This window comes from Scophthalmus maximus, chromosome 15, assembly GCF_022379125.1.
Source record: "Scophthalmus maximus strain ysfricsl-2021 chromosome 15, ASM2237912v1, whole genome shotgun sequence".
In the NCBI taxonomy this organism is placed as follows: domain Eukaryota; kingdom Metazoa; phylum Chordata; class Actinopteri; order Pleuronectiformes; family Scophthalmidae; genus Scophthalmus; species Scophthalmus maximus.
This window is the reverse complement of record NC_061529.1, coordinates 8,565,409-8,589,427: the sequence shown is the minus strand read 5'-3', so window position 1 is coordinate 8,589,427 and position 24,019 is coordinate 8,565,409. Positions and strand designations below refer to the sequence as shown.

The window sequence follows — 24,019 nt, the reverse complement described above, 5'->3', positions numbered from 1 at the left end:
AGACACTGGCAGAGGAAGGAGAGAGACAGTAAATGAATGAGGGAGAGAGAGAGAGAGAGTGACTTGCACCTCCTTTGCTTTGTGTGACAGTCCAGTCTCTCTCTCTCTCTCTCTTTATATATATATATATATATATATATATATCTCCCTCTCTCTCTGTCTCTCTCTCCCTCCCTTTCTCTCTATCTCCCTCTCTCTCTCTCTCTCCATCCCTCTCTCTCTCTCTATCCCTCTTACTCTGTCTCTCTCTCTCTCCCTCTCTGTCCCCCTTCCCCCACCCTCTCTCCATCTCTCTCTCTCTCTCTCTCTCTCTCTCACTCCGTCTCGCATCCACATCTCTTCATGCCTCCGTCGGCTCCGCTTCTGTTCCTTCCTTTTCTGCATCCCTCTTCCTTTCCTCCGTCTGGTCCGTCTTCTTCATCTTCTTCTTCTTCTTCTCCTCCTCCTCCGCCTCCTTTGGTTTCTCCATCCTTCGACATGCTCCCCACGTGAAGTCCGTCAACTTGCATGTAGCCGGTGGATGCGGAGTAGAAAAATAAAATTCCAAAAAATACGAACTATAAAACCCCCAGAGCAGTCGCCTGACGCAGATGCTGTGTCGGGGACCAGGAGGAGAGAACACGCTCGTTTGCATCCTTCGCTGATCGCGTCGCACGGAGCAACAGCGATGGATCTGTCATTCATGGCCGCGCAGGTGAGTCACGTCCCTCCAGTTTCCTCACAGATGCTCGCTGAACTTTTTCGACTTTCACCTATTTACCTTCGTTTGGACCATTGTTTGTTAATGGGCGCGGCCGGTCAACAAGTTCTTTTGGCGCTTTGACAATCAAAGATCGTAACTACGACAGAACACTACCCATCATAAAAAAAAACAAATTAAAAAAACAGCGTCATATCCCCCCCCCCCCCCCCCCCCCCTCCAGCTGAAAAAAAAACCCAATAACGCATGTTTCGCAATATGTTGCTGAAACCAGTCCAACTGGGTTTGTGGTACTGTAGCCCACATTGCTGGTGATGTTATTGTAGTGGTGCTTTAGTGAGTAGTCATGATGGAGATGTCCTTTCAAAGTTTATTAGTCTTTTCGTAGATCATGGGGTCAATATGGACATACTGTACTTCTGTGTGATCCTTTGTCAGACTATACAGAGCGAGGACTGAGATTAACAAAAACATGATTTAAACTCAACACTTCAGTGCAAAATTTGCATTTCATACCATTGCTTATTATTGTTTATCAATATTATTGGACCAGTACCTTTATGCCCCTTATGCAAATATTCGGTTGCGGTGGTTCCCATTGTGAACATGTCGCACTCACTTGATTGTGGCTCCGTGGAGGACATGTGTTATTGTGCATCTGCTTTGCAGCAGACACGTGGTTTATTTTCATTTGGAGCCCTCATTGTGCCGTCCCCTCTCCCACTGTCTGGCCGCCTATATGGTGTGTCTGGTGCCATCTGCTTTGACGTTTTGTGCGCAACTGCTGTAAAAAGGGATCATAGCATCATCTTTGCTGCCAGTGGCTGTTCTGTTAGCCAAACTGTGAGGCAAATGCTCCCAAATCTTTTTTTAAATCAAGGACCCCTAAATAGAAAGGCACTGGAGCATGGAACCATCTGAGAATACATTGTTTTGTTCAATCCTGGTATTAAAGAGAGATGGATCAATAACAGAGAGCACGAAACCTCACCTCAAATCAGTCAGCATTTTTCCATCTCTTTGTGTAAAAAGAAAAGGAAAACTACAATGTCATCAAGGATGTAATGATATCTTGTGTTACTAAAAACTTTGGTCGTGTAGCAGTGCACAGGAGGCAAAGTACTCGCAGCCTATCAGAGCTGCTGTGGGGACTCGCTCGTGTTCACAGTGGTTCCATACTACAGTGTTGAACCACTAAGCTGGAGCAGTGTGGACTTACAATAGGTGCATATGTAGAAAGTTTATTCTGCCCTCACTGTGTGTTTAAATGCACAGCTATGCAGCAAACTAAACATGCTTCCAATTATTTAAAAAAACCCAACAATAATTGGAAGCAATAAGTGAAACTGGACAAAAAAAATTCAACAATAGTTAGACCACAGACACTGTGAAAATAACTTAGTGCAGTAACAAGGAAACCAAATTCACAAAATTGCAGACTGTGAAATGAGTTACTGTGGCACTCAAGTGGAACCAATGCAAAACAACATCAAGTCCCTAAAGGAAACTACAACACTGTAAGTCATCTCGTAAACATGCATGTAACACTTTGAGCAGAAGTAATTCATTGATTGGTTTGTTAGGATAAATATATGTATTAATAAATACAGAAATAAACTATCACAAATCAGGTAGAATAAAAAATAATTGAAGAGTAGATGAATGACTTGGTTTTTAATCTGAAATCGTGGATGTTACACTGTTAGTGAAAGCCCCAGTGTGTACTTTTTGTAATTTTCTGGCAACATCTGGTGGTAAAATTAGAAATCGCACCCGACTGAGCAACCAACAGGGACACTTTATGGTGGCGTACTGCTGATTCGATTTTCCGGTTTCTGGCAGTGCTGAAAATTCATAGTGAATGTGCAACTGTATTCAACACGACGCAGCAAACATGGCGACTTACACGGAGGTCGGGTCCACCTAATGTAACTATATTTAACTCATTCAAAGTTGACGAAAAAACATCTGTTCTTTATTGCAGGTGGTTATACATATGAACAAATAGTTATGGACAATGTATTCAATTTCTGTGAATAAGTTCTTCTAAATATTACACAGTGTAGCTTGAAACCGTAACTGCCATGCTACTGCGCCCGCATAGCAGTTGCTACTAGTAACAAACTGAAGCCAATAGCTGGCAGCGGAATAATGTGATTTTTTTTGTGGAGCAACTACAGTATTTAGTGCAAGGACTCAAACTTGTGTTAAATAAGGCTCTGGGTTGCTTCCATTTCCCCATATAAGCCCATCACCTTGTACTTATTCAATCCTGCTCCTCCAGCCCACCTTTTTTCCAGCATCCCGGCCTTCTCCACAAGAATGCAGCCCCTTCAGAGAGGTGATGGCCAATTTAACGGAGGCGAAATTAGTTCCAATGTCCTGAGTCACTCTGTAATGGTGACTGTCAATGAAGTCGGGCAAATGTCCCTGGGGTTTTGAAGACTGAGTTCACAATGGTTTATTTTTTGCCCATCCATCTCAGTGTAGCCCTGCCGCCTGCAAATCATTGGACCTTCGCCATCAATTTGTCTGTGAAAGATGACGGATGCTGCCACAACTGTTCTCTCCTATACAGACAGAGAAAGTTTTTAAACAACTCCAACTCACAGGAGCTGGTTACTGATTCTCTCCCCAGATAAAGGGGAGGATAAAGAATGAATAGTTTGGAGGATGCACCAGTCATTGTTGCTGCAGTGTTTTTGAAGGAAACACATTAAACTCATATAAATAAATAATCAAAGATAAATTGGAATTTGATTTCCTGAAGAAACTAAGCTTTCATTTAGCAAAAATACATCCTGCAGGACAAATACACGGATTACGTGTGTACCACTGAACAGAATACCAGTCCAGACTCGTAAGATAATCAGCCATTGTTTTGTTGCATCTTCTTCTGTTGAAATGGTCTTGTACGATATCACAGAAATATGCTAAATAGCTTTCTGCAGAACAATGCAATGTGCCAACGACGCCTCACTGGTTTGAAAGGGCATACGTCATTAGGCTGAAAGTGGTGGCATCCTCCAGCCTTACAAACATGGATTAATAGTTGACAACCACTGTGACCCTTCTGAATACTAAGCTGCAAGCAATGAGGCGATTTTATACTTCATCTTTCCAAATACCCTGAATCTAAAATGTTGTTTTAGACAGCTCCCTCAGCTCTCTAGATATGGATATCAAGATTTATTTAAAAATTGCACTCCCATATTGGTTGTGTAAGAGCCACCCCATCTGTATTGTGTAATTTTATGACAAAATTACTAAAATGGCAGATGTTAAAGGCATAAGAAAAAGCCAATGGGTACCCCGGTTGTTAAATGACGTTAAGGTCAAGTTGGACGTGTTGTAGACAGGCTCCATAGCCATCCTAGGCATGCTGCCAATCTCAGACATGCTTCCGCTGACAGGTCTGCCACACAGGGGGCGGCGAAACCCTTTAGGCTGTCTATCCAGTTCATAATGACCCACTGGCCGTGGCCTTTTGCTTGTTTTTTACATGGACACATGTTTATGCATGCACACACCTTATAAATTTGACCATAGGCATCATTCGATCCCATGTTAGAGAATAAAGGCACAGGATGAAATTGAACACAGCTCTCTGTGTTTAATTCCGTACCATTCCTTTCATGTCTGGCAGGTCGCCTCAAAAAAATGAGACGCGTCTTTTTCCATATTGTCACTTAAGACGTTTTGTCTTCTCATTCAGTGAGGTTGTGGCTCTGAATCATTCCACCTGACAGGGCTGTCCATCACCTCTCATGCTAGAACGAACAGACGAGAGGGAGCGGATGAGGATGGAGGGAGAGGTTGACAGCCTTGATGCAAACAGAGCCATCTTTATTTACCTGCAGCTGCAAGACCACAGGTGGAGCAGGCGGGACTGGCACATACAATTGGGTTTACTTTGTTGCCAAATGATGGGACAATAAAGTCAGTGCCAGAAAGTCAATACAATCAGATGGTCTTAAGTTAATAGTTGTGTTTAATTGAATTCTTTAAATGCACTCAGGTCCACACACTCCAATGCAAGATACAAGTGGCATTTGTTTTGTAATGCGCTGAATAATTACAACTTCTTAGATTTTAAAGATCAAAATAAAACAACCGGACCAAAATTTAGTGGAATACAAACATAAGATCAGAGCAAAGGCTGGCTGAAAACAGAGAGTAGACTTGTGTGTGCAACACTACCCCACAACATGAAGCGAGATATGAAAATGAGAGTTGAATAATTCACACATGAGATTATTTTCCCATTAAACAGTTTTCAAAATAGCAGCCCCCACACGGCCTATATCAAGACCATATTTGTTCTCAATTGCATAAAAATTCAATTACATAATCATGTTATCTCGCTGTGCATTCTTCACACCCAGACTGTCCCTTAAAAAACAAAAACAACTCATAGTGCAGGCTTATTTGAAGAGTGTAATAATGCCACAGCAGCCTTTTCATCTCACAGAGTTAATTTCCCCTCTGGTCTTTTGTCTGCCTTTTTCGGGCAAATGGTTTTTATATGAAAGCTGTAGTCTTGAGATAGTGAAAAGTTGCAACAGCTCCGATACTCTTCTTCCTCCGTCTTTTTATGACGACCATGCAGGGCTGTAAAAGATTGAACGAATAACAATCAACACAAATCAATTAGCAGGACGGTGTGTGCACAGGAGGGGGGGGGGAAATCAATGCTTTAAAGAGATGAGGAGCTTGTGAATCTGTCTCATAGGTGTTATTGCTATTTATAGCAGCTCTCCGAGAAGAGCTATTGAAGGATTTGAAGCCTTTTCATTTCAGTGCTTTTCATACTTTGTTTTACCTGCACATGGAGCCTCGTTCTTTCAAAATGCAAAAAAAACCCAAAATGACAGAATAATGTTAACAATCAAACCACAGTGAATCATTTTTCTGTGTGTCAGTGTGTACAATATGATGATGATTTCACGAGTTGCGAAGGGGTAGTTGGCGAGATTAAAAAGAAGTGAACGAGGAAAGCCCTACAGTAATGGAGATGTAACCCTGCTTGACACATCTCCATTTGTAGATGATTTTTTTTTACTGCTGGGTTGAAGTAGAGGTCAGGCTCTTCACAGCAGGGCCACTTCATAGTTTACTCTCACGTGATGGATGGATGTACCTCATGTAGTGATACACAGTAGGCAGGAGCATTCGGAACAAACACTATGTGCTCTACTTCAGACTCAGAGGTTCGCTCTGACTCCAGCTCCGCCTCCCCATAACCAATCCACGGACTAATTAAAGCACGACCAGGTAAAAACCTAACATATGGCTGAAGCTTGTATGAACAGCGTGAGTAATTAAGGATGTCGTTGAAAACTGTGGAACTGCCCTAAACAACTACTTTCAATGGAGAATCTCAAATCTCAAAAAAGTCACTAAACGTCACTAGATAATGTGATAATTAGAAAAGAAAGTCACATCATTTTGTTTTATTAATTTCTGTTTTAGTGCTTTCGCTTCTCTCCGGCTCTATGTGCTCACATGGACAGTATTTTAATGCAGCCAAAAGTGCACAAAGGAACAAGTATTAGACAGTAACTGAAACGCGGCCCATTGGGCACACAACCAGCGGTCACTTCCAAGGCCATTTCCGGCCTACTGCTACTAATCCTGATGTTATGACATCACCACATACTGAAGTTAGAATCAACGGCTGTGATTCCAGCTGTTGTAACATGATCCTGACCACAAGTTAGAAGCTCAGTCACATCCATGTCAGTGTGGTCAAGTGAAGGAGATGCAGAAAAAGCCCATACTTTCCAAAAACGACTCATTTTGATGACACTGTTATCGGTGTATCTGCATGTGGGCTAAGCCTCATTGGTGAAAGAGATAATGTGACTCAGCTGCCACGTTTCTATAATTTCCCAGTAACATAAGCCAGCTTATGTTACATGTTTGTGCTGTAAACACAAACATCTCCCAGGTGTTTTGCACCTGAAATGAGTGATTGCATATGGAAAGAAGTCCTGGGGAGAATGAAAGGGAGAGTTAATGGACTGTGACAGCCCAGTATGAAGTAATAACATCCTTCCCTGATAGACCAAACCCCCGAACTGCACGATGCTTCCTATATAACTGTGACTGGGATATTCCACAGGCGTGAATTATGTATCTATACATAAATAATCTATTCTCCGACCATCCTAAGATAATTTTCGAAGCAGCGACATCCTTTGTATTGATATGTTTCAGAATGAAATGGAGCCATGATTTGGGGGGGGAACTTTGATGAATATTGCTTCTGCCAGTTCATCATAAAAAAAAAGGCTCCACCCTGACGTTTTTGCCATTAAGGAACACATGAAATGCAGATGTAAATTCCGCTCGTGAGCAGTGGCTGTGATGAAAAGGAAACACAGGTTGAAATTGTGAAAAGTTGCAAAACAGTGGGCGGCTGCTTTGCTTTGGTGAAGCCTGGGCAAAATGCTGAATGGCAGCAGCTGATTACACACTATCAAGAGGAGGCAGAGATGAATTATGATTGTAGTTAAACATCACCACGGCTGCTGTGATTTATTGGGATCATTATGCATTTTTGAAATCATTAGCATGCTGAACATAAAGAAATAAAACTGTATAAGTGTTTTATGTAGTGAGTCTCCACCACAGCTTTTCCAGTTTGCCAGGAAATGCCAATTAACTTGTTTTCATCCCCGGGTGTAATTTCAGTGAATTATCCCTGTGAGCACAAACAGAAATAGTGAAGAAAGAATTATTTCCTTTTGGTTTGAACAAAAATTTACCAGACATATTTTTTTTTTAAATTGTGTTCCACTTTTGAACATCAGCATTTCTGGTGCAGTTGTCCTGACAAGTCATGTCAGTTTTCACCTCTTTAAAACCTCAGCTCCCCGAAACAACGCCTCTATAATAATACACACAGCAGAAAATCGGCTTTTGATTTGCTCTGTTTCACTGGGCCTTACTCTTTGAGTCTGACCTTGGGCTTGTTCAAAGAAAGCTGCCCTGAAGCAAATTGTATTGTATACCAACACAGTTTTTTTCCCCTTCACTCACCTCTTGTTCAATTTTGCGATGACCCTGAGGTCATCACACATAATGTACCTTCACCGACTAAGAAATAAAGTTGCCCTAAGAAAAGAAAATCTTTCGTTAGATAGGAGTCTGGGTCAGCATTTAAGGTTCGTCACCACAGCTCGAGAATAATCTCATGATCAGTACAGCATCTTATTATCCTGGATGTATCAGTTAGTGTATTTCAATTTCATTGCTCAGTTTTTTGTCATATGCCATCAGATCACTTTAGGCTACAGATGGAATACTTTCAATTTCCTTGCTGACGCACTTCAGAAAAGGTAAATCACATCCATCCTCTTTGCTTAACCAACTACAATGTGTTGTTGATATTGTCTGCCAGTTGCTCCCTGACATTTCACATCATGAGCTTTGTGGCAGCTATTTTTGTCAGACAGCACCATCCGAGCCTCGGTTAATGCTCTGCTTTTCTTACGATGTTTCATATGAAGCAAAGCTGACTGTGACCTTCTCATTTTGGATTCATGCAACTTTAATGCCCACATGATGAATCAGGCACTTACAGTCGGTTGTATTACATATGGAAATCATTTGGAAAAGCCGCTGGTATGCATGAGTGGTGGAGAAGTACACTAACTTAGATTTTTCTTAAGATTATGAATTTTTTATGACCTTTACAAGGGGTTGTGAATCAATTCACAGCTAAAGCTCAGAGCTGTTCTTTTCTGATGCTGTGATGTGCTTAGATACCCCCAATTTTGTTTTTATCAAAGATTCTGCCCCATGCGTGCACCAAATCTCAGTAGTGCATATGGCTCTACAGTATGGTCTCTATTTGTTGCTCTTATGTTTTTACTGTCCAACCCATGAGCTATAACTGAGGAGCAGCAAACAACACATTTTCAACAGGATTTGAGGCATTTTGTCGCATCAAAAAAAAGCCAAAATGAGTTTTGAGTTTCTCCATGTTGCAACTTTTTGTGTAACATAACAATCTAGATTGCAGCATGTAAGTCACAAACCCATTTGGGCTTACAGCTTCTCTGTAAGCATTACACAGCCCATACAGGGTTGAGGCTGTAAAGAATTAATATTTTCCCAACCATGTGTTGTATAGTATAGAAGGAATGATATTGTTTATTCCTGCAGTTACTTATTAGCATTTATTAATTCCAGACATGTACATAAGGGAAAAATCCCATTCCCTTATATGCCCAGTTTGTGATGTAAACATAGCAGAGTGAGAAACACAAAATAGTTTATAGCAGTGATTTATGGAATGAGACCTCAAAACAATAAGCTCCTTAAAGTGCAAGTGTGTGTTTGTGTATTCAATTGTGAGTTAGGTATTAGCAATATTTCTTTGTAGTGAAATAATTCAAAAACAAAAGAAGTGGTTGTAGTGTACTTGTATTGTCACATTAGCCATTAACAACTAAACAAACTTGATTTTACTTGGTTCCTCATACTGGACATACACAGTAACACAAATGCACAGACACAAAAAGCATACTGTGAGAGTCATTAATTAAAGACAGAGGACATGCAGAGTGAGGGAGCACTCCTGACCTGTCACTGCATCTGAAAACACTGTACTGTAACTAGGCCAACATGGCACACGCATGACAAATTCATAACATCCCCACCCACCCCACCCCAACCCCACCTCCCCTTCCTCCCACAGGGGAAAAAATGCATACCGAGACCATTCATAAATGCTGATGCCAACCTGCAGCGGTGTATACTGTACAGGAGTATTGTATGGGCAGCGACACACTAATTTGATTTTACAGCACTTGTGTTGTTGTGCTGTTGGCAGTTTGCACACTGCAGAGAATCCATTGGCGTTCAAAGACGTGAACATTTGCGATAGGTATTTACATCTACTACAGTATGTTGAAATAATGCACACAACACAATATATATGCTCAAGGTCTTTGTCTTCCCTTTGAATTGCACAAAATACGCCATATTAACGTATGGTAAAGTCAAAGTAACAACATTCAGACTGAAAAAGTTTAACATCATAGCAACTTATATGAATATGAGTGGCCAGTGTTATGTTACTATTTAATACTACCTACTAGTTTTGTTTTATAGCGATTTATATATAAATTTTCTCTTAGTTCTGATCCACTTCTTGTTCACATTGAAAAACAAACTAGGAGGTGTTTATGACATCGTGTAACTCACTAATTAAACCGTTTTGGCGACACGTACAGAAAAAATCCAATTGAAAAACTGCCACAACCTGTCATACCCTGCCTCACTGGCCTTATGTGTATATGTATGGTGTGTGCAGTTCCATCCTAGTTCCACCTTCATACTATCAAAAAAAATCCTTTTGTTGGCCAGCTTTGGTTTCACACCACATAAATGCCACCGGAGTAAACTCGGAGCTTGACTCACCCTCCCAGATTATCTTGGTCCGGTTGTTTAGTCCGCACCAGGAGATTGAGTGACGCCTGTCTCACCAGCCCCAATGAACCAAACCAAACAGGTCAAGGTACACAAGTTAGTTTGAGACTGTATCAAACCCCTACTTTACTGTGTTTATAGTAGAAAAGAAACCACTGTAGTTTTCATTGTGTTCTTACAGGAAAATATGTTATTTGCACTGACAGGCTTCAGACTGCAAATTTTTTTCTAAAAGACAAAAATGTTTTAAAATATTTATGTCTTGCTTTTTTTGTTTTCCAAGATCTTCCTTGAGCTGTTGCCATTGTTCCTCTGTGCATTAAATAGAAATTTTAAATAATTTGTTTTGTATTCACATTTCAAGTATTGTTTAATTTTGTCTCTTTCCCATTTGGAAAGAATATGTTCTTGAAACCTGCTTGGAATTAGTATGGGAGGGTGATATAGCTATATATAGAGTTATTAATCATGTTTCTCCATGAGATTGACAGTTTGTGACAGCAGCAGGCAGGCTATTACACAAGAGAGAGAAATATGAATTTGAATGCGGTTTACTATGTAGAAATAGAGTCAAAATACAAACAATGTAGGGCTGGCGCCTTGAAGGAATCTAAATATATAATGCTTAATTTGTATTTGACAGCAATAGTGGTCGCACCATAGAGCTGCAGAATTAACTGTGAGTTGCCCAACAGTACAATTATTCTGGTGATATATCACAGTAGAAAGGGAGGTGAGAAATAATTCCCCTCCTCTCCTTTTAAGAATTCTATTAGAAAGTTCTTATAGCCTTGAATCACTTATCATAAGTTGTCAAACTGTATCACTAATAAACAGTTTCATATGAACCAAGCAGAGCTGCATCAAATGAATGTGTGCCTGCAGTCTTGTGTGCATCTTTACATATATGGAGCACATCTGTAGAAATTAGTGAGACTGAGGCCTAGCCTGCATTTTCCTCACAGGCCTGTTAATGTGACAAGATTGCCTGGTGTGTGTGTGTGTGTGTGTGTGTGTGTGCAAGTATTTATGAATAACGCCTCCTACCTCTCAGTCACATTTACCGGTAGAGTTATCTTACATTAGGACACAGCAGTTTAAGTTGCTGTGGACAAGAGAATCTGTCAAATGCTGTCAGTGTAAATATATAATGGAAAGCAAGGAATACATATCACTTTAATTTCTGTTTTCCACGGCTAATGAGACAGGACGCTAACGAGAGCAGCATAGATATGTGAATACAAATTATCCAGAAAAGGAGAATGAGCTGGTAGCGAATGCTGTTACACAAAGTGATTTACAGTTAATTCCGGACTAACAATCATATATACAACATGCATGAGTCAACCGTCGGGCCTCTACTGTGACCAGTGCCTCGTGATTACATCAATGAATGAAAAGCTAAAAGGGAATTTGAGAGCAGTTACAGTGAGAAGATATGATTTGGGAAAGGAGAGGGTGTGTGTGATATGTTATACCTCTGCGGATGACTTTTCAGCATCTCGTGAGATAAGGAGTGAATATTGCAGCCCCTGGGAGCCCGGGAGGGAAAAGATTTGAGAGCAGCGATGACGGTCAGAGCAGAGAGAGAGCCAAAAGAGACGGCAGAGTGAGAGTCTGGCATCCGGGACTATGACCCGCAGGGGTTTGACGGACATGAAGGGGAGCACAGATCTCCTCTGAGCCTGCAGATATTAGGTGAATTTGAGTAGGTGGAAGTCAAGGTAGGCTGCAATGTTTAGTTGTTTTTGTTCCCTAGCTCTCGAGCTAACATTGTGTTGACATTGATACAGTTCAATGCAACGAGAAACCTTCCAAGCCTTTACTAATACTCAACTAAAGGAATTGCATATCAGAGAGAAGCCTCAGTTGAAGCATCTGTATCTGTATATATACATGTATGCACACTTTGCTTTTTGAGCTGTGACCGGATTAGTCCCACCAAGCAGGAAGCATCTCTCTCTGCTCTGGAACTCGCTTTCTATTTCTATTTCTATTCTGCAAATGACATAGATTGGGGTTGAAAAAGGTTTATTACCAGATGCTGGTCAAAGTAACAAGTGATTCACAATAAGCGCCATAAAAATGTGAAAAGTTACATCACAAAAAAGTGATTTGTCACAAGCATTATCTCAACTAATGATTATTTAGAAATGTTGAATGGATGTACGCACACGAGCAGGACAGAGCGGGACTGTGAATCACGTGGCGAGAGTGGCCCGGAGACAGAAATATGTTCTCATTTTATTGCCGTCTGCTTTGCACGGAGATCAAACTGTACTGGGGTCTTTCTGCTTGCTTTGTGGTATTAAGAGCAGGCGCATGCAGGGCCACACTCCCACTGCCCCTCAACTTGAACCGAGTCTTACATGAGTTTGAGATTCAATTAAGGGATTCCATCTCTTTTGCCTGAAAATGTCTCTGTATTGCACAGTGAATGAGCAGACATGGAAGAAGTCGTGGGGTGGCTGACACCAGTAACACTTTTTGCACTGGGAGAGTTTTTCCCCCATCACTTGTGAAAAGCTCCCTACCTCCTTAATTAGGTGTGATGTCAAAACATGAAATTAAGTTACATGATTAGAAACTGTATTTGTATTTTAACTTCATGTTGACTTTATACAAACGCGCCCCTCGATATTTCCAGAAACAAATGCTACTGCGTATAACCAGGGAAAGAGAAAGGACGCTGGATTCTTTTGCAGCAGAAGATTCAAAATTATGTTGAGCCATGAGAATTTCCTTTGAAAAGTCTGAAAAAAGGGAGGGGGGAACCACAGTCTTACCCCTGATGCAATATTTTATATTTTCAATTCTGTGTGATCTAAACCATAGAGAATTGCATATGATATGATTAGTGTGCAGCTCTCCCCTCTTCACTTTGATGATTCTGCCTCCAAACTGGCGCTTGACAAAAACTTTTTTTTAACTCGAGGTGAGGCGATAATCAACCTCAACTGCCCAACGACCAAGTTCGTTGATTTTTTTCCAGTTACTGGTTTGTGACATTGGCTGCCTGTTTGCTTTGCCTTCCATGGTTTTTCACTCAGCCAGCTTTTTTAAAAATTTGTTCACTGTTCAGCTGGAGGCAGGTCAAAGAGCTGACACTTTTCATGAGCTGTAACTTACAGAAAATACAAGTTTGACTTAACTAAGAGAAAAAAAACAAAAAAAAAACCCACTGTGGGTTCCAGAGCCTTCAGCTGCTCTGCACATCTACTCTGGAACTCTCTGCCACCTCAACCATGTCAACTGGATTCTATTGGACTGTTCAAATCAGGGGCTGCATGGTGGTGTAGTGGTTAGCAATCTGAGTTTCAACCAACCTGGGCCTTGTTGTGTGGCGTATGCATGTACCCCCCCCCCCCCCCCCCCCCCCCGTATGCGCGGGGTACTCTCCGGATACTCTGGCTTCCTCCCACAGTTTAAAAACATACATATTGGGGATAGGTTAATTGGAGACTCTAACTAGACCATAGGTGTGAATATGAGAGTGAATTGTTGTTTGTCCCCATATGTTGACCTAGCAATACGTTGGCGATCTTGCCATGTGAATTTATGTGACTGTTTTTGCGCATTTTGGAACAATGGGGGAGCTCGTTCAAAAATCTTTTCGACCAGGGTGCCCATCATCATCATCTACTGTAACCAGCCGCCACCACTGAAGAGGTGACATGCGACTCCACTGGGTGTGTTTGAAGTGAAAATTGCTCAAAATGTAAAATACATGAGGAAGCTCGGCAAATGTGTGCAACATTGCACAGCAAGAATTATCCGTCGCTATAGCATGACGTGTTCTTTGGTGTAAACTGCGCCACAAAACACATGCTACACATAATCCAGTTCATGCATATTTAAAATATCTGCTCGTATGAATAATAAACCAACCCTTGGCTTTGGTGAAAAAGCCTTTTTCTGTACATTTTGAAAAAGTATATTGATACGAAGACAGGAATGGTTCATCAAGTTCATGTGTAGCCAAATATACTGGAAGAGTTTTGAACAACTCTTCCATAATCTGTGATTTGAGTTTCTTAATTCCTTGTTTTGGGGAATGAATTTAAATCAATTTTTCTGATAGATAAAAAAAACAAAACCTGACTTCTCTTTAAGATATATAAGTCTTTTAACTTCCCAACACCACTTATTCCTCATCGTCATCCTCATCCTAAACATGGCAGTTGTCATGTTTAGTTGCTCACTTCTTTCTTTGGTCCCCAGTGAACAGAGACTCTACAGCTTGGCGAGTCAAAGACCGAAGATCCGAAGACTCAAACCTACACGTATCAGAAATAAGACACTAGGACAAAAGAACATTTAGAGTTTGCCCCAGTGTATAACACACACACACACACACACACACACACACAGAGAAACTGAGAGAAGAGAGAGAGAGTCTGTGTTTGTCCTTCTTTCACTTTTTCCTTATCTGTTAAAATTCTTGTCCATTTGATCATCTGACATTGCATCTCGCTTCTCATCTGGCAGTAATAAGAAATCCCTTTGTGGTGGGTTTGAATGTTTCATAGCTGATGAAATGAGTTTCATCACATATTTAAAGTCATCACGCAACTGCAGCGTATATCGTTACAGGAGCAGCACATATTATCTGAGTCACACTCACAGATGTGAACATGCATTATTCGCCTTACTTCTCATGTTTTCAGGAAATTGTTTGTTTTTTTTCAAGCCTTTATTCTTCATTTTATTTTTGTACTGCCACGGGTGTAGAAGATGTACAACAATCTATCACACACCGTTCATGATATCAGCGAATTATAATGAACTCTCTCTGGAGCTGTAGACTTTCAATTGAGCTGACAGATTGACCTGGGTGTCAAGCGCGGATAACTCGGGCTACACTTCTTCAATTGAGCTACAAGATTTATTAAAACATGCTGCTTGGCTGCTGAGATGAGGAAAATCAATGAGAGCTCGGCTGTAAATGTGACCAGCAGGAATCAGGCCCGAGTCCACAGGTCACACCACTGCTGTGCGGGTGAACAAGCCTCCTTAAAACCTCTGTATAATCGCCCTGGAGATTTAAGGCACGTCTAGGTCAATACGCTACAATATAGTACGGTGCAGGCCAAATCTATTGTTCTCACTAAGTCGCTGCTATTGAATAGGAGCTACCTTTTTTTTCCTGCTGGCCACCACATATCAGAGAGTTTTTTCAATACTTTCAATCCAATTTTATTTCCCCGATCTGTTGTGTCATGAGTTCAATGTACTGTAGGCTATAGATAACACCCCCTGTCAAAAGAAATTAAATAAAATACATAAATTTAAAAAGGATGTCAGGTTTTATTGTCCTTCTGGGAAATTTCAGGGTGATCTAACTTTTTACAGCTTGAAAGTCTGACTTTTCCCCCCAAAAATTGGAATAACAACCCAAACTCGAAGGACACTCGAGAGGTACCACCAGAAATGTCGGGGGGCAGTGTAGCCAACAGCTTGAGCGAATCGACCACAGGACCAGTAAAAGAAATTTCAACAATGGAGAAATTCTTAAAACAGAGACAAAAGTCTTTTGTTAACAAACAACAAACATCACCACCACCGCTGTTTTCAAAGTGGCCGCTTTTGCCTCCTTTTTTATGATATGCCTTATAGTGGACTTTTTCTCTTAACAACCATGGCAATGTAAAGGATGTATGGAAGTATGTGGGCAGTGACGGTAACACTGTTTGAAACTGACCTCTTTTTGTAAGTAGACGCAGCATAAGTTAGCCTTAAGATGTATACTCTATATACTTCCCCATATAATTTCCACAACTGAAAGAAAAAGAGTGTAGATTACTCTGCTAAAAATCATGTGAGGCATTACATGGGTCAGTGTGGATGAAATGGGCACTGCACGTTGGTTTTGATGTGTCAGTCCACCTGGCGGGGCAGCGGGGTTGGTGATCGAGCATCGATGCAGCGAGAGGCCGATGGACATCAAGTCACATCTGTGCAACATATGTGTGCGTTTCAGTGGCTGCCGCCGGGACGATCCGCCACGTTCGGCTTTCTGACAAAAGCACTGTTTGGACCCAATCTTCTCCTGACACTTTGACACAGGCCGGAATTAAATGATGGCTGTATTCCATTTTACTGCGGCCGCTTTGTTTTCAGGGTCCTGGCACCGTGCGCGCTGACTCACTGTCTCGCCGTCGTGGCTCACTGGGACATTTGAATAGAACAGAGCGATCACAACTGTTATCACGAAACATCTGTGCTCTCCCTGCTATGACAGGTCAAACATGTCCGCTGTGAACCAGGCCCATTCATTGTAGAGCGTGAAGTGCATTATGAAATATTTCCATGGCTCGCAGACGATTCACAGACAAGAGTGATCCAAATGTGGTTTATTTCTCAGGAGTCGGTGGGGGTTTTTCAGCAAAAGTATTAAGGAATAAAAAAGGCGTAATCCAATTGGATGTGTTGCATGAGCCACAGTTTGGTTTCCCAACTCATAATACCATGAAATCCTCATAGGAGTCCAGAGAGCATTTAGAAAAGCTTTTCTTTCCAATGTACCAATGCCGGGGAGCTCCTTGTTTCTACTTTTAGTGAAAGGGTTTGTTCACAATGAAGCCAAAATAAACCCTGAAGCAAAAAGTTGCTCAAATCAACTGAGGATGACGTCTGTGGGAGCCAAAGTGAAGCCTCCAAATGCATTATGAAAGTAACCCCTCTCCAGGCAGTTCAGTAGTCAACAGAGCAGACATGGTTGTGACAGTTGGGAGAATCAACAGCTGTGCGTTTACATCGATCGTGCGTGCGATGTCAAGCACGAAGTCCATCCTTTACACTGCAGGGATCTGCCTCTGTGCCTGTCTGCCTCCGTGCCCCTCAGACTTTGCTTTCCCACTAGGACACAGGTATCGACTTCGACTTGAAACGGACCTCACATTGTGCCTGGGAGCAGAAAACCAACCTGCTCCGTCTGATTTTCTCTCAGCAGCCGTGCTCGAGTGCTTTTGTGGTTAGGTATATGTTTTTGGCTTGTCCTGTCTACAAAGACATTTATTTGGGTTTTGCTTGTTTGTTCCAAAGCCATTTCACTGAGCACTTAGTGGTGGCCACGTCCCACAGGAGGCAATTACAGTCCATTCTATTTCACAATTACTGTGATCATCTGTGTAGGATGGCACAGCAGCTGGGACGAATAAATCAAAGCTGCGCGAGCAGAGCAGGTGGAGTCGTACAGTGAAAGGAATCGTCTCTGTATCGTCTGCCTGAGATTGGGACGCGTTTCATGGGTATCGCCATCGCTCACAGCCAAGAAGGTTTGAATTGTGCGACTCCGGAGATTCCTCTGGTGTTGGTTACAGAGGGAAGTTGTTTTTCAGTTGTTCCTGTTGTACATTTCCCTCTTTATTTAGGAGATTAAATCCAAACTTCAGTCGTGTGTGCTAAAACAATCCATGTAGGATATTGTTTGGTTGAATATTTAAATATAGCTTTAAATGGTCAGCTACATTTTTAATTTACATAATAAGTAAGTGATATCTAGCATACAGATTTCTACCACCTGAGTAGTGTGCAGCTCAGAGGACTGAAATACGCTGAACAGAATTATAAACGCAACACTTTTGTTTTTGCCAACCATTTTTCACGTACTGAACTCAAAGATCTAAGACTTTCTCTATGTACACAAAAGGCTTATTTCTCTGAAACGTTGTTCACAAATCTGTCTAAATCTGTGTTAGTGAGCACTTCTCCTTTGCCGAGATAATCCATCCACCTCACACTTGTGGCAAGATATCAAGATGCTGATTAGACAGCATGATTATTGCACAGGTGTGCCATAGGCTGGCCACAATGGTGGGTTGCCACTTGGCTCCAATGTCTACTGTGCTTCATGGTCTATTTTACTCTAAATTGGACCATAATTTACAAAATGGTGAATACAGGCGTCGGGCACTTCCGCATCCGCTTCATTGTCCGGACCCAGTGACTCCATTTTTAGATGAAGTCCATGCGTACGACTTTGTTGCTTAACTCCCTCATCCATGTACGGCAACAAGTACGAGTTTACTGGCAGTATTACTTAGGGGATGACCTTCGTAACCCTCATACATAAGTGCTCAGATGCTTGGGGACGCTCTTTCTTGAGGTCTCCATTTCCCGCGGTCGCATTAGTGCTCAGCCGCTTGCTCCGCCGTACTCACATGTATGAGCCACAAGGGAATTGAGGGAGCACGAGGGGGGTGGATAGAGGGGAATCCCAGGGAAAATGATGATACTGACATGTAATTGAAACACTTACATCTTACGCGTAAATACATATGCACACCGTCTCTGCCAAAAGCAGTAATCCTGGGCAATCAAATATTTAGATTGAGGTTTACTACTGGAATTTTTTCCCCCCCACACACTCCAAGTATCTGCTTCTTTGTATATGATACAGTTACCCATTTAAGCAAACATCTAACTCCTTTGGACATTGAGTTACTTATCAATAAATCATGAAGCTAAAGAATGCAGACCGGGTCGGAAGCGTCAGTTATCGTGTAGCGACAAAAACGTTAGATTTCAGAAGATGCAACTCTTACTACAGCATCTTGCATCATTGTAGCGGTGTGATTTTAAACGATGAGAAGGGAGTTCTGTCAGGTAAACAACAAAATAACATTTTAAGACAACATTTAAATGAAAAATCTGATTTTTCGGGCCAGAGATCCTCACTCAGATCAATGTGTGTGCATCTTTAGGTGTTTATATCCCGTGAAGACTGACTTTTTGTTTGATGCTGATTTCTGGTAGCCTAAAAACGACGTATAATGTCCATATAACTTTCTAATATGCTCCTAACAGAAAAAAAAGAAATGTTGAAATGGACGAAAAAACAAACATATGACATGCTATAGCAGGAGGAATCAGCAGTTATAGTGAGTGAGTGAGTGAGTGGGGGGCAGGGAGACCCAGGTTGGTGGACTTTATGCATGCCTGTCTGCCTCCATCATGCTCATGTGAACGGCATGCAGGACACAGGATGTGTCATGACATTATTCACCACCAGGGGCCAATGAGCGAAGAGCAGCAGAATGCTTTCTAAACAGTGTTTTCCCCTGTGTGGGGGAAGACCTAACGTGTGTGTGTGTGTGTGTTCGTGCATGTGTGTGTGTGTGTGTATGAACATCTCTTTGCATTAGCCTGTGAGTACATGAGAGAGAGAGGGAGAGAGAGAGAGGGTGAGTGACTGGGATTGTTAGAGGGAGCGAAGGTGAGCAAATGAGCAAGCAAGAGAGAATTCCAGTGTATGGGAGCGCTCAACATCCCTCTGAGGTATTTTTAGCATTGTTTTTCAGCTGTCTTGGGCAGAGTCTGTTTTCCAGTCAAAGCGTCGTACGGGTCTCTCGTGCATTTCTCAATCATATACCCCTCTATGGACACACACACACACACACACGCGGAAGTATTTAGTTGCTTCTGCTCTAATGGCTAACCTTCGCAGGGCTCTTATTGTCCCAAGCAATAAATCATTTTCACTTGCCACATCTGAAATATTCATTCCATGTTAATCAAGCACTACTTCCTAAATACACACATGAAAAGCCTATCTCTCTCTCTCTCTCTCTCTCTCTCTCTCTCTCTCTCTCTCTCACACACACACACACACACACACACACACACACTCAGCAGTGTGTGAGACAGAGTGGGACCCTGCATGTCTGTGTAGGAATTCTTGTAACCATTAACTAAAGATCTCGTGATGCAGTCACCTCTCATTTCTTTTAATATAGCACTCAAGAGTTGCTAATGCATGACCAACAGGAACACATTCAGCATGCCATGATTGTCAGTAAACACAATACTTTGATTGACTCACTTCACCGGAACTATTAAGGTGGTTGGCTTGTTATGCAGTTAAAATTATTATTCCTTTTTTACCAAAATAACACTGTCAAAAAAATGCTAAGTCATTGAAAAGAACTTTCGCTTGAAGAGAGAGAGTCTACAGCCATGCTCAATACTTACTAAATACTAGCATGACCATAACATGCTGATGATGAGCAGATATCTTAGTCAGGCATGGCACTGAATGAAGTTAAGAGATCACCAAAGACCTTACAATAGGGGAACATACATGAGTGTACTTAACTTCCCGGCAATTCATCAAACCCAGATGTTAATCTCACTGTGGCACAAGATGAAAAGTAACTAAATTCCTAATTTTAACGGGGGTCATAATCTGGGCACCATAAATGTCTGTTCAATTGTCAAACAGTCAGATTTTAAGAATACTCATGTCCTAAATCAAAGATCCCTCCCTAAGATGCCGCAGGAGAGTCTCACTTGCACTTACTTTATTCACCTGTCGAAATATATTTTCTCCAAGTTTTGTTCAGGTTGAGCGGTTTTTCCAAAGGCATTCCTCAGCAGCTTATAAGATTGAAAGAGTTGCATGTTTTCCAGCAAACTTTATGTGAATTATACACCCTTGAAATGAAGTTTCACCATTTTATTTCCCAAAATAAATGTTGTTTCAACAGCTTCACATTGTCCCACACTGCAAGAAATGTGGGAAAGGGGGTAGGGAGTGGCATAAATATAATAGGAGGGAAAAAATACCAGTCGACAGACTATGTATGCTGACTAAAATATCTGGACCAACTATCAGAAATACAGCTTTTTAAAACCAAGTAGCTTTGACTCTATTAGCCAGTGAAATGAAAAACCAAACCCTCACATGAACGCCCTCTTCTCCCCTCATACGTTCCCCTTCAGGTGGCCTATAACCTATTCAACCTTCATTTCTATGTATCTATCCTCCTCATTCTTTTCGCCCTTCCCCTCGCAGATCCCAGTGATGACGGGAGCCTTCATGGACTCCTCGCCCAACGACGACTACAGCGGCGAGCACTCGCTCTTCAACTCCTCGGCCAGCGTCCACGCTGCTGCTTCGGCCGCCTCGGTACACGGTCAGCAGGATGAGTCGCAGTCCATGTCCAGCGACGCCATCTGGCTCTGGATCGCAATCGTCGCCACTATTGGGAATATAGTGGTGGTGGGCATTGTCTACGCCTGCACTTTCTGATGAACATTAACGCTCACAAAGACAAATGTACACATCCTGTCTTTTTCAGGACCTCTTGACCCCTGAGTGAGGCCTTGCTCTGCAAATACACATACACACTCTCTCTCTCTCTCTCTCTGTCTCTTTGTCTCTCTCCCTCTCTCTTTATTTCTTTCTCTCTCTCTCTCTTGGCTTTTTTGCATCAGTTTGGGGCTCTGAGGGTGTGGAAGGCGTCATTCTTGACAATGACATATAGACTACTATATTTCTTCATCAGAGGGAAAGACTGGGACTTGGCGGCATTTGCCGTCAACAGACGGAAGTTTGAGACGAAGCTTTTGTGTGTGTGATAGCTCCTTAGTTAAAAACAGAAACAAGAGACCTGCGCTCTCAACCAAGAATCAAATTAACTTTATTTTTTTTATTTTTTTTTCAGTTAAGTTTGTTTCCATGTCTCAGAAAACAGCCGTTCTTGTACTGCAGAGTGAAGAATGGAAAATAAATGGGGCTTAAGATTCGGGTTGATCCGGGCCATCTTAAACATTCCCCGGATAGTTGCTAGTGCAGTGCTGTTTAATTATGCGGCTGAACAGAGATGGTGAATGTTAAAACATTTAGAAAAGTGCTGGGATTGTTTTCAAGCCAGGCAGCTGTAAGGGCCTGGAGGTTAGAGCTCATTTAAGGACTCTTTTGTGGATGAAACATAGTATGGACACTGATCATTAGTGTATATAGTATGTTTCTAAACAATTTTACTGACAGGACATGGAGTACAGGACACGGGCTGTCATCGAACTCCCTTTGGTACACACTTCAAATCCAAATGAAATGTTTTGTGCAATGCTAACTCAGCTTTACACAATAATCCGATCCTGCGTAAAACCAAGTCAGCCCTTTTCAAATGAATGGTCTTATTGTCAAATACCTACAGTGATATCCACCAGGGATTATTAGAAAATCTAATTGTATTGTCATGGTCTGTTCAGTTATGTTTAGATATGATCTACAGATGTTATCAAAATAGACTTAGAAGCACAAGATCTTTACTTATTCACCTGATTACTTTGTGGTTGTGTTGGCTTTTTTTTTCCAGTAAGTACAGCCATTAAAATTATTCTTTTTCCTTAAAAAATTACTGTCAGCAATAGAAGATAAAAGTTCCCGATATTACAGCTGTGTTAGAGCTGATGGGGGGGAAAATGGTAAGAGTGTGTCTCCAGAACTTATGTAACACTGACCAGGTTTCTGGTGAACTCTGTGATAAATGTGTACCAATGTGAGTGGGAAGCGTTGCCTCATTTCAAAAACGAAATTTGGTTTCATATCAAGCTGCTGTTCAGTAAATTAGCCTTGTGTTACCGTGGAATCTGGAGGCAGCTGTCTCCATGGCAACTAATCCTCACCCTAATTGGGAACTTACTTTCAGTCTCAAACATAAATGCAGCCACACGTGCAATTACAGCTTTAAAAAAATAAATATTAAAAAATGCAACTATTGGGGCTGATAGAGATGGACTTAAAGTCTGCCAAGAGGCATCTGTGCTTTGCTGACAGTCATTTCCCCCCTTTTATGACAACAGGCTACGAAGAAAATGTGGATAAAAACAGTGCGTTTGTTTTTTTCCAAATGTGCTTTCAGAGTCAGCAAATTGTTTTATCTGTCAACTGGTTTTCTTCTCTCTCAATCTGTACATGTCTAAACAACTGACATATACATGTAGCACTTTGAGATTGCTTTTAGCAATGTTTAGCAATTTTAGCAAAGTGCTCTATAAATGAAATTTATTATTATTCTTATTATAATAAATAGATGCTGAGACAGAGAGAAATCCATGACAGAGTCCTTTTTTCAATGACTTCTATTTCTCCTGCGATATCGAAGACAATGTCAATGTGCTTTAGATTAAAGGATACAGCCCTGTTTTGTAGATGCCATATCTGTTCAAATGTTCATACACTGCAACAATACCAGCTTACTGTATCAAGTGTATCATGCAAGGAGAACTTCAGACACACACTAATCTTGTCATTATGAGTGTTAGTATGCAATGTTCAAAGCAGGACTTTTCAAGCCTGATATTTTTAATAAATGGTTGATGTTGAAATATTTAGACCTGCCGTGCACCACATACACAATGCTCCTTTTGTAAAAACATGCTTCTATCAACATTTCTGTATCAATGCACCTTCTCTTTCTCTGTTGATAAAAGAGTTATTCATGTCAACTGAACCAGTTCATCATGACTGACAGTGTCAAGTGAATGATATTGCAGTGGAAACACTCGTGGCTCACGTGCGAGAACGTGTTTCAGCTCCTGAGTCACCTGGCAATGCTCCTGGTGAAGCCGACCCACTGGCAGACATCACCAGTCGCTGCTAAGCCGTCAGGTGAGATGGATGCTGAGCTCAGATGGTGCCATCTGTCATTTTGACACGGTATTTTAACACATTTTTGGGCTGCTAATGTGTCTAAATGTTTCTAAAGAAAAAAGAAATGTTGGCTCACAATGTTAAAACGATGACTACTTTAATTTTACACCTTTACTGAGATCCTCTAAATTCACCAGTGCTTTTACAACAAATATATCCGGAATGACCAGACGCAAGTCCCTGTCGCCCCCGGGAGAAGTGATGTCAAAAACATTCAGAGATCACATTCCATGAAACTGCACTGCTCAACCTGTACGCCACCGTACAGAATAACTCATCCCTCTCCCAAGTGAAAAGGCAGCTCGGTTTGATAGCATGCGGATTAACATCTCCCTACAAATTCGCCACGGGCCTTTCTGATCCCCCTCAGCAGAGGAGATGGGGAAGGAAGTGAAGCTGCACATGATCTTGGAACAACCTTCACATTGCCTTTGCTG

General features: G+C 41.5%; 1 protein-coding gene across 1 annotated transcript; it reads left to right on the top strand.

Annotated features, from left to right (window-relative positions):
- Nucleotides 1-287: 287 nt before the first annotated feature.
- On the top strand, nt 288-23,390 carry LOC118286773 (uncharacterized protein C14orf132). The gene is made up of 2 exons (XM_035611452.2): nt 288-694; nt 20,937-23,390. The coding sequence occupies exons 1-2, from the start codon at nt 521-523 to the stop codon at nt 21,171-21,173; spliced, it is 411 nt and encodes a 136-aa protein (XP_035467345.1). The 5' UTR covers nt 288-520; the 3' UTR covers nt 21,174-23,390.
- The last annotated feature ends 629 nt before the right edge of the window (nt 23,391-24,019 follow it).